The sequence below is a fragment of the Ochotona princeps genome, chromosome 17 (assembly GCF_030435755.1).
Source record: "Ochotona princeps isolate mOchPri1 chromosome 17, mOchPri1.hap1, whole genome shotgun sequence".
Lineage (NCBI taxonomy): Eukaryota > Metazoa > Chordata > Mammalia > Lagomorpha > Ochotonidae > Ochotona > Ochotona princeps.
The window spans coordinates 11,102,011-11,116,095 of NC_080848.1; the positions used below are offsets into that span (position 1 = coordinate 11,102,011).

Here is a 14,085-nt window from a genome sequence, read left to right on the forward strand (position 1 = left end):
AACCACTTTAAGTCAATATTTTTTCTAGCTTATTGACTATTATGCAATTAAAAAAAAAACATGTGCACATGCATTCACATACACACACACACACACACACTGCTTTATGCTCTGCTTTGTTTTTGATGTGTCCATGGTAACAAAAACCATGGTAGCCTTAGCCCACTCTCCTGAAGATCCTACAAACTGATATCTGACCCGTATTTTTTAAATACAGTGTTTTGCAGATGATGTTAAGTTATTTGTGAGTCATGACCAGCATCTAAAGAAGTAATTTGAAATGCAGAGGTTCTTCAATAAGTTCACGGAGAAACCAGTGTTGTGGAACAGGAAGTTAAGCTGGCTGCTTGTGTACTGGCTTCCCATATCAAGTCCTGGCTGCTCCACTTCCTATCTAGTTCTCTGATAACCTGAGAGAGCGATGAGTGGTGACCCAAGTGTTTGGGTCCTTGCCACCCATGTGGGAGATTGAGATGGAGTTCTTTTTTCCTGGCTTTCACCTGGATCGACTCCAGCCATTGTGGATATTAAGGGAATGAGCCAGCAGAGGGAAGATAACCTTTCTTTTTCTCTTTCTCTCTCTTTCCTCTTTCCCTCACTACTGTCTGTCACTTTTGACTTTCAAATAAATAAGTAAATCTTGTTTTCATGGAATGGCCTGGTGCAATGGTCTAGCAGCTAAATTCTCACGTTGTAAGTGCCAAGATTCCATTTGGGTGCCGGTTCCTGTCCCAGCTGCTCCACTTCCCATCCAGCTCCCTGCTTATGGCCTTGGAAAGCAGTAGAGGATGGCCCAAAGCCTTGGGAACTTGTACCCATGTGAGAGACTTGGAAGAAGAGCCTGACTTCAGATCAGCTTAACTCTGGCAGTTGTGGCCACTTGGGGAGTGAACCAGCAGATGCAAGATCTTTCTGTTTTTTTCTTCTGTCTAAAAATCTGCTTTTCCAATTAATATATCTTAAAAATAAATAAAGTTCATGAAAAATTCAAATAAAAAAAGTTTATTTTGGTGCAAGAATTGAAATGCCTACTTAGTTTTTTTTTTTAAACACGCATTTCCCCACGCACTGTTTAAAGGTTCCTGGTATGCATGGATTTCAAAGTTTTTACACCAAAATAAACCATGTCTTGTTAATTTTTTGAAGTATCATTATAGATTGGAAGCTGCTTTTTAGGGATATGGTTATTTAAATATGCATTTCTGTGGAGCTGCATAGTCTATTTGGCCATCACTTTTGGAAGCTATAGCATATTCCTGCTGAAGTAACAAGGTTCCATGACATAATATGAGAAAATCCCAGAAAGTGTGTAATGGGCAAGGGGTATACAGAGTCCACTTTCACCCGTTGGGTTATCTCAGGTCATCTGAAGAAAGTTCCACACATGAGATCTAGACAATGTGTCTGCACTTTAGGAAGTTCGAGAAAGGGTGAAAGTTGGTGTTAAGAAAAAGCTGCATGGGCCCAGCGGCGTGGCCTAGTGGCTAAAGTCCTCGGCTTGAACGCCCCGGGATCCCATGTGGGCGCGGGTTCTAATCCCGGCAGCTCCACTTCCCATCCAGCTCCCTGCTTGTGGCCTGGGAAAGCAGTCAAGGACGGCCCAATGCATTGGGACCCTGCACCCGTGTGGGAGACCCGGAGGAGGGGAGTGAATCATCGGATGGAGGATCTTCCTCTCTGTCTCTCCTTCTATCTGTGTATCTGACTGTAATAAAATAAATAAATCTTTAAAAAAAAAAAAAAGAAAAAGCTGTATGAATGAGGAGAAAGAAAGGTAGTAGCAGAGTAGCCCAAGGGGTTTTGACAAGAGAGGTTAAATTTTTAAAATTTCACTAGAACAAATGGAAGTTATAGAAGGGAAGCAGCAAAAACAGAGGAGAGCAGAGTAGCAAGTGTCCAGGTTTGAACATACGTCCAACCAGGTGGTCCTCTTGTCTTGTAGAATCCTTCTCTATTCCTAAGTTCCACATCAGCCCGCAAAAGGATCAGATCACAGAAGGAGATGAGCTCCACATCAAGTGCACCATCCAAGTGACGCCCCTGGCCCAAGTGTTTCCGGAAATCATAATCCAGAAGGACAAGGAGATTGTGGCCTCCAACAAAAACGGCGATGAGGCCGTCTACTCGGTAATGGCTCTGGTGGAGCACAATGGCAACTACACGTGCAAAGTGGAATCCAGGCACATCTCCAAGGTCAGCAGCATCATGGTCAACATTACAGGTAGGGTAGCTTCTGCAGGACATGGCATGTGGTGGGCACAAGGGACATCTCTACCGGAATCCAGAGCTGATAGCTTTTCTGCTCCTGTCGAGTTGAAATCAGTGTAGAGTAAGTGGTACAGGTTCTGGTGCCCAGTCCTAGCCACTCACTGCTTCGGTGACCTTGGGTGTATTGTTGAACTTGACTTGGCTCTGTGAGTTGGTGGCAAAGTTCTCCAGAACTGTTCCAGTGCTTCAATGAGATGACTTTGCTGAACTGTTAGTCCAGTGCCTCCTCTAGAGCATGAGCGGGCATCTCCCTTATGACTTTGACATTGCTTCCTTCTGTGCCAAGCACCATGCTAGATACTAGGCATGAATCCTAGGATGGCCTCAAAATGGGAAAACAGTTGTTTGCCAAAAAGTATAGGAATAAACTCCCCTGTGATGCACACAACATTTCAAGGAGATGGGTACTATGGTACCTATTTTATGGATGTGAAAACTAAGACCAAGAGGTTAGTGACCCATTTAAGGAGTATAGGGTCACAAAGCAACAGAATAAGAGTCATCTCCTGTTTGATTTCTAGACCCAGGCACTAAAACATCCCTTTGATTGGCATTCACCATCACCTGGCTTCAGTTCTCACTAAAATACTTGGGGCCCCAAATTTTTCTTAAAAAAATCCTCTGCCTTTCTTGCTTGTTTATTATATGTATTCCACTTCTGGGAGCTACTGAGGGGAGGAACATGATCTATTTCATTGAGAACTAGATGCTAAGACCTGGAACACTGCCTGGCACAGGGCAGGAATCTAGGAGCTATTTGTCAGATGAAGAACTGATAGTGTAGTCCTTCAGCAACAGCCACAAGTCCATCATTCTTCTATTTAAGTGTATCATGACACTGTAGGTACAGACCATGGTAGAGTCCAGCGTTCTATAGTCGAGATATATTTAACAGTTTCATTGGGAGTCCATCTTTTATTTAGGAGTAGAGATGCCTACTGCACTGTAACTTCCTTTCTCAGTTTGATAGTCTGCGTTCCACTAAATGAATATATGTATATGCTTGTATACCTATATCTATTGACCTTACATTTTGTGTGAAGGTTACCTTATATCAGAGAGAATATATGATATTTGTCCTTTTGGGATTGGCTTATTTCATTGAGTATAGTGGTCTCTAGTTGGGATCATTTTGTTACAAATGATAGAATTTCATTCTTTTTTAATGACTGAGTAGTATTCCACAGAATCCATTCTTTTTTATTGGGCATGTGGGTGTTTCCATGTCTGCTATTGCAGATTGTGCTGCTGGCTGCCAGTGGAAATCTGATCGCTGCTGGAATATCTGGTCACTGCAGCACCACTTTGCTGTCTCTGCTGCGTCCCCTTGTCCACAGGTGTCCAAGCGTCCCTCTGCCATCGCCTGTCCTTTCCTGTTTCCTGGGATCACACCCTGTCTGCTTCACCTTGACTAATCCTTCTCTGTCTGTCTAATCCGATTCCACCATCTTGAAAACCTTATTTCTGTTTTTCTGTGTGCCTTTTGAAGTCCCCTTGTACAAACTGGCCCCTGTTACAATTTAGTGCATTAGAGTTAATGATAAATATCTTCCTGTTTCATGTTTTTCACTGATCAGATTGATACTGTATTATTTAAAGAGTCAACTCAACATGTGTTGAGCACTTTGTGTGTGTTACGCAGCTTCCTGGGGACAGAGAGCTCCTTAAGATCTGGCTCTGTTGTCAAGAGACCAGTCTGTGGCATTTTGTCACAGCAGTCCCTGTGGGCTAAGATACTCTTCCTAGGATATTTTCCCTGGATAACTTCCTTGAGCCCTTCCTCTGATTTCCCCAAGCCCACGTTCAATGTCCCTTATGGGACCTGTGTTATAAATACAGAGTCTAAGTCACCTGCTAGGCTACAGTCCATACTTGTGGGCTAAAATGAGTGACTGTGTGAAGAAACAAGTGAATGAACACTCCATTATTTGTTGCAGTACAAGTTGCAAGACATTCTTAATCCCTGGCCATGAAGTAAGTTGTATTAACAAATGAAAGGAATGCACCTTGGAATTCCCAGGCCAAGAATGAACCAGAGCTTCTTAGCCATGGGATCATGTCATCAGGTTGACGACCAACCAAGGGAAACTGTCGGCCGGAAGCTGGTTCTGCCAGAAGCATCTGGGCCCAGGGCTTCTCTGGGAGAGAGCTTTGGGAGGTGCCCAGACACATCTTGTCCCATTCCCACTCAATGTTTTCCAGAACTGTTTGCCAAGCCGAAGCTGGAATATTCTTCCACCCGTCTGGACCAAGGTGAGAGCCTGGCCCTGTCATGCTTCATCCCAGGAGCACCCCCAGCCAACTTCACCATCCTGAAGGAAGGCACAATCATATCAGAGAATCAAAATTTCACAAAAACTGCAGCGCAGGAGGACAGTGGGATGTACACCTGCACTGCAAGCATTGGCAAAGTGGTCAAAAGAAGCAATGCCATCTGGATAGTTGTGTGTGGTGAGTATGTCCTTGCCAAGATGGACTGGGAAGAGGGGAACTGACTGCCAGCTGGACTCCTCTCCCGTCTTCAGGGAGGTTAGAGTCAGGTAAGGGACCATCTCAAGGAAGAGAGAGGGGGGAGTGACATCTTGAGACCAAAGAGAAGCAAGGGGGTATTTGTGCTCTGAGCATGGGCGAGAGGCGGTGCAAGGACAACGTGCTGGCCAAGATCAGGCTCAGAGCTGTGTCAGGACTGCGTGCCCATGAATGTGACTTCTGAATTGGCGTGAGTCTGGCTACGTCTACCCAAAAGGTCAGAAAGGAGACCCTGCTCAGTCACCGTCAGACCATAAGAAGACCTGAGTTCTAGTGAGTTCTAGTTTTTGTCTGTGTCTTGGCTAACTGGAAGTGGCAGGACTCCCAGTGGGTTCAGTATAGGCACTGGGACCACTTAGAGTTGGGCTTCTTTGTCCTGGATCTAGGCATGTGAGGACTTCAAACAGTTTGAGAAAACAGAGTTAAGAGATCATGATGTTAATTTGGGTGCAAAAAAACTGTACATGGATTTAACTATTCTTTCTGCACCCAAAGCCGTCCTCTTGAGATGCTGCATTAGCATGGGAGACCTGGAAGAAGCCCCTGGCTCCTGGCTTCAAACTGATTCAGCTCCGGCCGTTGCGGCCATTTGGGGAGTCAATCATCAGATGGAAGATCTTCTTCTCTGTCTCTCCTCCTCTCTGTGTATCTGCCTTTCCAATAAAAATAAATAAAAAGAGTTATGGAGAGGGTGAGGGAGAAGCAAGAATCTTCCATCTGGTTAAGTACCTAAAAGACCACAACAGTGAGAGCAAAGCTGGTCTGGTCTGAAGCTGGCAGCCACGAGCTTCTTCCAAGACTCCCACATGAGTGCATGGGTTCCAAGGCCATGGGCCATCCTCCACTGCTTTCCCAGGCCATTAGCGGAGAACTAGATTGAAAGTGGAGCAGCCAGGACTCAAATTGATGACCATATGGCATCCTGGTGCTGCAGGCTAAGGATTAGCTTGTCAAGCCACTGCACCAGCCCTCCCATTCTTTTATTTTTAGTTTTAATTTTTTGATAAGTAGAGTGAAAGAGAAATCTCCAATCTGTTAGTTTACTCCCCAAATGCCTATGAGCAACAGCCAAAATTGGAGTGAGGAACTCAATCCAAGTCTCTTGTATGGGCAGCTGGGACCCAATTACTTACACCAAAGCCTGTGGTCAACCTGGAGTACCCCAGGAGCTCTAATACAGGACACAGGCATTCCAGGTAGCAGCTAAACCAATAGGTCAGTTGTTCCCCCGACTCCTCTTCGTCTATATTTTACTTGTAGCACCTGTCTTTTTCTCTCCCTGATCATCAAGCACACAACTGCCCTCCCTCCAACAGCCCACCTCCTTCTCCAGACACTGCCTGTCAGTCTAAGCCAGGAGTCTCTTAAAGATAGATAAGAAAGGCAGGCATTTGAAATTGCAGGGACTGAGAAAACAAAGCCCACAGTTTGGGACAGGGCCCTCTGCAATGGAGGTATTGCTTCTGCCTTTAGTGCCACTTACACAGTTTTTCCCTGTTTCTAGAAATGCTCTCCAGGCCCAGGATTTCTCATAACACGAAGTCTGAGATCATCAAAGGGGAGCACATAGAAGTGAGCTGCCAAGCAAATGGAACTTTCCCCATTTCTTATCAGCTTTGGAAAGCAAATACCATCTTGGAGAATTATACAAAGTACTCAAATGACCCTGCAGTATTTAAAGATACTCCAACCAAAGACGTGGAATACCGGTGTGTTGTGGACAACTGCCATTCCCAGGACAAAATATCCAGTGAGATTGTGAAGGTCAAGGTGATAGGTGAGTTGCTGTGTTAAGAGAAAAATCACAAGGACCTGGGGGCTTTAGTTAACATTTTTCCAAGTTAGGCTTGCCCAGGGAGCATGGGGATGAGAGGAAACGTGAGTGATTCTTGTACAAAAGCCGTACAATAAATGTGTACCCACTCACAAACAGGATCTAGAAACAGGGCTGCAAAATACTAGGGGTGAGAAGCAATTGCTGAAATCAGTATAGCCCCTTTTCTAAACATGGCCGACACCTCTCAGAGGAAGAACACCCAGACTTTCAGGAAGCATGGCTGCTGGAAAGGGGCAGAGTGGGGCCTTCTTGGTGTTTGCTGCCTCGCAGGCCATCAGCGCCATCTCTGAGGATGGCAAGTCAGGGTGCTGCTTTCCTGTCAGCCCTGGTAGGGGCTGCAGTATATGGAGCCTGTACCTGTCAGAACCACAAGAGCATAGCAAGGCTCCCCTCCTGGCCGTCTTTGGTCTCTGGTATGTATAATAATTGTGTACCATTAATTTGTGGTTCATTAACTACTTAACTCCAGTGTGTGTTGATGTGGGCAGGAGTTGTGCATCAGATAGAAAGATCCAAGAGGGCAGTGAGATTCCTGTATTTCTCTTTTTAGAAAGAATGGATGGATGAATGGATGGATGGATGGGTGGGTGGATTTGAAAGGTAAAGTGACAGAGAAAGAGGAAAAGACAGATGCTGGTCCCAGCACGGTGGCCTAGTGGCTTAAGTCCTCACCTTGGACGCACTGGGATCCCATATGGGCGCCGTTTCTAGTCTCAACAGCTCCACTTCCCATCCAGCTCCCTGCTTGTGGCCTGGGAAAGCAGTCGAGGGCGGACCAACGCCTTGGGTTCCTGCACCTGCGTGGGAGACCTGGAGGAAGTTCCTGGCTCCTGGCTTCAAATTGACTCAGCTCCGGCCGTTGCGGCTATTTGGGGAGTGAATCATCAGATGGAAGATCTTCCTCTCTATCTATCCTCCTCTCTGTATATTTGACTTTGCAGTAAAAATAAATAAATCTTAAAAAAAAAAAAAAAAAGACAGATGCTGAGAGGATTTACGTCCACTGGTTCATTCCCAAATGGCTGCAAAGACCAGATCTGAACCAGGTCAATCCAGGAGCCAGGAGCTCCTTCCTAGTCCCTCATGTGGGTAGCGAGGACTTAAGCACATGGGCCATCTTCTGTTGCCTTCCTTAGGGAGTTGGATCAGAAATGGAGCAACTGGGTTAAGATTTAGTGCCCCCCATAGGGGACGCTAACATCCCACATGGTGGTTTTAGCCACTACACCACAGAACTAACCCCGAGAATAACTTCTTTTTTTTTTTTTTTTTTTTTTTTTTTTTTTTTTTTTAATTTTATTTTAAATTCATTAATTACATTGTATTATGTGACACAGTTTCATAGGTACTGGGATTCTCCCCACCCCTCCCCAAACCCTCCCACCATGGTGGATTCCTCCACCTTGTTGCATAACCACAGTTCAAGTTCAGTTGAGATTCCCCCATTGCAAGCATATACCAAACATAGAGTCCAGCATCTTATTGTCTAGTCAAGTTCAACGGCTTCTTAGGTATACCCTCTCTGGTCTGAAGACAGAGCCAGCAGAGTATCATCCCGATCAATTAAAAGCTCCAACTTACCATCAGCAAAAATTTACATCATTATGGAATTAATTGACATAGTAATGAGTAACCAATATGGTAAAAGTAAATGCGATTTCTTATCCACCTTCTGTGACCACCTCATTGACATTTCAATTTTGGTTTATACACAACATATAACATTCATAACATAACTTGTTATACATAACATCATATCAAATTAAGGCAAACATGTGGTATTTAACCTTTTGGGATTGGCTCATTTCCCTTAGCATTATGGTTTCCCCCGAGAATAACTTCTTGAGGGTATTGTGAGCTGTTACTGCATCAGAGAGAAGGAGTGGAGACTTTAGACTGAGAGTACATTAGGAAGCCAGTACAGAAGCCCTGGTGCAGCTGCTGGGTTAAGCAGGAAGCATGTTCATGCTTCCCGTTTCCTCAGCTCTGACCAAGTATCCAACCCTGTGTGAAATACGGGTGCAAATTACTCCAACTCATACCGCCGATGACCACATAAGACCTGTTGGAGCAAGGTAGCCTTTTTTTTAAGATTTTAAAAAAGATATGTTTATTTTTACTAGAAAGGCAGATTTACATAGAAAAGAAGAGTCAGAGAGAAAGATCTTCTGCTGGCTCACTCCACAAATGGCTGCAATGGCTGGAGCTGAGCCAATCCAAAGCCAGAACCAGGAGCTAGGAGCTTCTTCCAGGTCTCCCATGTGGGTGCAGGGTCCCAAAGTTTTCAGTTATTTTCAACTACTTTCTCAGGCCACAAGCAGGGAGCTGGATGAGAAGTGAAGCAGCCAAGACACAAACCAGTGACCATATTGGATCCTGGCGTTTGCCAAGTGTGGATTTAGCCATTGAGCCATGGCACTGGGCTCTAATCTTGTTTTTAATGAGTGGAATAAAGCTCCTAGCAAACAGCCTGCAGGAGGTGTGCCTGGAGCTTGGGTCCAGGCAGTCTGGCTCTGGAACCCTATTTGTTATCACGCCTATGCTGCCCAGTGGAAGAGATCTGGGATGGGTCTGCCCTGGTGTGGCTTCCTCCCACCAGCACTGCCTCATGGTCTTATTGGCCTCTGCCGGGACAAGAAGGTAGTTCATGGGGCAGCATGGCTGCTGCTGACTTGGCCATCCTCCCCATGGGAGGAAGTCTACTTGGTGAGCCAACTCAGGACCAGCGTTTTGGTGGCTGAGTGAGGATGATAAAGGAAGCAGCTGAGTTCTTCTTGGAGCCACTGGCAAGGACACTGGCTGGGCTCCCAGGGTAGGCGATGCAGGGGGACCTGGAGCTGCTAGCAGGGCACATGTATAGGTGCTCAAGGCTCTGGAATAGAAATTCCGAGTGTAGACACAATCAATAGACACAAGTATGGATGGGGCGCTGAAGACTGAACTTTTCAGAAGATAAAAGAGAAAATAAGGAGTGGATAAGGAGGAGGGGTGGGAGGTGGCGCAGAAGCCAGAGAAAGCTGAGTGCAGCAGGAGAGGCTGGATAACAGCCGTTTGTTTGCAGGAGAATCAGGGACCACGGTCAGGGGCTCAGGTGACCTTTCAGGGTTCTTGCAAAGTGGAGAGAGTGCATTTTCAGACTTAGAGCAGTGGGATTCAAACTTGGGGCAAGTGGAGCAAGTAAGAAGAAAGGCACAAATGAAGATGTGAAAGCATAAATGAAAGAGAAAAGAAGAAAAATGGGCCCTGGGTCAAGGTAATTTGTAACATCTGGGCGTGGTGAGCATTTTTTGTAAGCAAGGGGAGAGAAATCTCGGTCATTTTCTCTTTGACGCACACACCTACCCACACCCAAATGACCTGCTCATTGGTTTTACTGCCAAGCTGAGTGGTCAGAAATACATGAGAGGTAAGAAGAGAGCGGAGTGTCCTCCATGTCCTGTATAGTTGACTCAGTCAGTGAAGCCAAGAGGGGTCCATTAGCACAAGTTCCTTATCTTCAGCCCTCAGCCAGGAGTTCACCCTTCTCTTTCTTTCCAGCCCCGGTGGAAGAGGTCAGGCTCTCCATCCTACTCAATGAAGTGGTGGAGACTGGGAAAGACATGGTGCTGCGCTGCTCTGTGAAGGAAGGCACTGGCCCGATCACGTACAAGTTTTACAAAGAGAACCAGGACCAAGCCTTCTACCAGGTCACCTCGAATGAGACACAGGCATTTTGGAGGACGGATCAGGCCAGCAAAAAGCAGGAGGGCCAGTATTACTGCACTGCCTCCAACCGGGCCAGCTTCGCCGCACGTGCCTTCCAGAGCAACACCCTGACTGTCACAGGTGAGTCGAGCCCCAGCCAGGTTCAGCCTGGGCTCCCAGGGCAAGGTCAAAAACCCCACACCACCTGGCAGAGGGCGTGCCTGAGACTTAAGAAACCAAGTGTCTTCCAGGCTCTTTGGTTGCCAGTGACAAACATTATTGGAATGAATTGAAAGTCTTACTTAAGTAAGCTTAAGTGAGAAACAGGAAATAGTGTGGGTAAGCAACTGGGAATATTTTTGTACAGTCCTAATCCCAGATTCTTAAGAGGGATACCACTTGTCTCACAGTCAAACATCTCCCCTCAGGAACACCTGTGCCCAAGGGGCCTCTGAGTCATGCAGAAGGGACATGGGTAGGTAGGGAACCCCTCCAGCAAAGGGGGACCTAGGAGGCACCCCACAAAGAAGTCTGCACCCCCAGAGCTAGCTTATTCCCTCCGGGAACACCATAGCTGCCTGTCTTTGGTAGCAGAAACCATCCCTTCTGCACCAGCCAGGAGTGCCGAATCTCCCAGAGCTAGACCAACATTCATTATCAGGACTATACCCATCCGGCGTATCTGCGACGCTGTTAAGTCTGGTGTTGTTTCTGGCTGACAGAGGGGAGCTTACACATTTTAATGTTTTCTTGCAGTCTTCCTTGCCCCGTGGCAGAAGGGACTGATTGCAGTGGTTGTCATCGGTGTGATTATTGCCTCCTTGATCATCGGGGCCCGCTGCTACTTTCTGAGGAAAGCCAAGGGTGAGCCGCGCTCTCTCCCTCCCTTCTGACAGATGGTCTTTCCCAGGGCGCTGGCCACAGGCAGGCTGAGCTCATCTCCCCTGGGTGGCTGGTGCTCTGCCCTGGAGGGGGCTGAAGACACCTTGATTGGGGGAAGAGCGAATTCCTTTGACAAGTAAAGCTTGAAGCGGTGGTAGGTGTGGAGCCTGGACTTGGAGGAGTTACAGTAACGTTGTTTGTGTAGGTTCACCAGGCAAGATGCTGCTTGGCGAGCCTCTAGAGTTGGTCAGGGCAGATAGGGTGAGGAGCCTGGGATGTTTCTCTCCAATGGGAAAGGACGGGCTCCAGGGCAAACTCCTCCCCAAGGCCGACTGTGGCGTTGGCTCTGCCAGTGTGAAATGGAAAGCGAAGTAACTGACTCAGCCTTTACTTTGTGGGATTGTCCTGGATCAGAGAGGCCCACCTATCCAGCTAATCTGGCTCCCACTTTTGGTCTCTGGTAGACTCTGCTCACAGAAATCATGGTTGGCTCACAAAGTCAAAACGTCCTATGGCGAGGAAACGATGTACAATACTCTAATCTAGAATGGAGAGAGCCCATTCCCTCCTTCCCTCCCTCCTCCCATTTTTCTCCCTTTTTTTTTGCCTTTTCTGATCCTCCCACCCCTAGGGGTGAATGGATCTAGCCCTGTTTTCTCCTTTTTGTGAGCATTCCATCATCAGCAAGACAAACATGATGGATGTGAGTGCCCCACCCCCAGGCCAAGGGTGCGGCCTTCTCTGACGCTGGTTTGTTTCTCTCTTCTTTCTCAAAGGCAAGCAGATGCCGGTGGAGATGTCCAGGTCAGTGTCCTTGTGTGGGCGTGGCTGCTGTGTGGGGCGTGGAAGACTGTGTGGGCGTGGCTGCTGTGTGGGCGTGGAAGACTGTGTCTGTAGGGGGAGTCTGGCCCTTAGGAAATCTCCAGTGATTCTCTGCAAGCTCAGAAACACAGGGGCTGTGTGTGTGTGTGTCTGTCCCAGGGGCAGATTCCTGATTTCATGGGAAGGAATGGCCTTCGTCCTGAGCTCATGCTCTTCCTACACTATTATTTGTGAAATGCCCTTCTCCTTAGGAAATTATAACGATAGTGGGCAGGAATTTTAAAACATACTTATGTGGCAGAGTGGAGTTCGTCTGTACAAAATGGCTGCGTGCTATTGTCATAAAGTCTGGAAACTAGAAGTATGGAAAAGAGTGCTCTGCTCTTCTGAGAAGCAGTAGCAGAGTGTGAGGGTTGGGGAGGTGTGGCATCCTGGTATTCGGGGGGGGGGGGGGGGGGCAGGGAATGTTAGTTTTCCAAATGAGACAGTGAAGTTTCTCTCCCTTTGGAAAACTCTCCTTAATTTACTCATGATTTCCCGATTATTCTGTCAGTTTGGGCTTAGGTCCATATACATGTATTTTACCTCTCTGTAAGATCTGTTTTCCATTTCTTTTAAGGCCAGCAGTACCACTTCTGAACTCCAACAATGAGAAGGTGTCAGATCCCAATGTTGAAGTCAACAGTCATTACGGTAAAATAAAGGTTTTCTTCATTGCTGAGAGTTTTTCCTAACTTGCTATAGATTCATTTGCCTTCTCAGATGCAGGAGCTCTAAGTGGGGTTGATGTTAGGAGATCCCTGGCTTCAATCAGGGTTCCTTCATCTTATCAGCCATTGGATGGTGAGCTGATAAAGAAAAAAACATAGAAGAAAGGTAGAAAAATCTATTTTCATGTCACTACTTTCTAAGCCTCCTGTGGCATGAAACATGGAGAATAGTTGGTGATACTTCAAAATTTTAACTGTTGCTCATGCGTAATTGTTTTTCATTGTCGGAGACCTGATACGATATTAAAGCACTAGCAAGACATTTTTTTTAAAAAAAAATATTTATTTATTTATTTATTTGAAAGGAAAAATGACAAGGCATGCACAAGAGAGATATCTTCCATTAGCTAGTTCACACTCCCAAATGGCTGCAACAGCTAGGTTGGTTCTGGTTAAAGCTAAAGTCTGGAACTCTACCCAAGTCTCTTAGGCAGATGAGAGGGACCCATGCAGTTGGGCCATACTTGGGCCACCTTCTGCTGCTTTCCCAATGACATGAGCAGATTGTTGAATCAGAAATAGAGCAGCCAGCACTCAAACCGGTGATCTGATATGGGTTGAGGGCAGCTGAACCCACTGTGCCAGCACAGCAGCCCCTGGCAAAACATCTTCAGAACAGGGATTATTACACGTATAAGATTGGGGTCCCTCCTTCTTTGTAGTTTCACATTCTGTGGTTTTAAATACCCACAATCAACTAGAATTCAAAAATATTGAGTAGAAAAATATTGTGTCCTTCTTTTTCTAGTATATCTGTACTGTCCACTCCACCTGCCTGTTAGTCGTTTGTTAGCCATGCACTGTCGTGGAGATTGCAATGCCTATGTTCAAGCACCCTTTGTTTTACTTAATAATGGCCCCAGTACCTAGGGGTCATGTCCAGACATGCCAAAGAGATGCGGCAAAGCGCTTCTTCAGAGTGAGAAACTGAGAACTGCCACTTAAAGAAATAAAAAAAAATCATGTGGTGAGGTTGCCAAGGAAGGATGCGTCTACTTGTGAGATTGTGGTGAAGGAAAAGGAAGTCTGCTAGTTTTTGCTGTCACTCCTCAGCCTGCAAGGTTTTAGAGGCACAGTGTAGGATAAGTGCTTAGTTAAGATGGACAGGGCACTATAGTATAGGGTTTGGTGTTCTCTGCTTTCAGGCCTTCACTCTCCTCACATATTCCACCTGGATAAATGGGGATCACTTCACCTTTGCCACAGGGAAACCAGTGGACAGATTTCACTTAGGCATCAAATCAAATTCTCCAATGAAGAAATACCTGCTTGTGAGACTTACCATGAGCATGG

General features: G+C 46.3%; 1 protein-coding gene across 1 annotated transcript in view; it reads left to right on the top strand.

Moving 5' to 3' along the window:
• Nucleotides 1–14,085, top strand: part of PECAM1 (platelet and endothelial cell adhesion molecule 1) — a 45,214-nt gene that overhangs the window by 11,513 nt on the left and 19,616 nt on the right. The window contains exons 6-12 of the mRNA XM_058676175.1: nt 1,943–2,221; nt 4,471–4,719; nt 6,302–6,574; nt 10,172–10,459; nt 11,075–11,182; nt 11,977–12,004; nt 12,642–12,715. Of these exons, the coding sequence (XP_058532158.1) occupies nt 1,943–2,221; nt 4,471–4,719; nt 6,302–6,574; nt 10,172–10,459; nt 11,075–11,182; nt 11,977–12,004; nt 12,642–12,715 (1,299 nt within the window). The remainder of the gene's footprint in view (nt 1–1,942; nt 2,222–4,470; nt 4,720–6,301; nt 6,575–10,171; nt 10,460–11,074; nt 11,183–11,976; nt 12,005–12,641; nt 12,716–14,085) is intronic.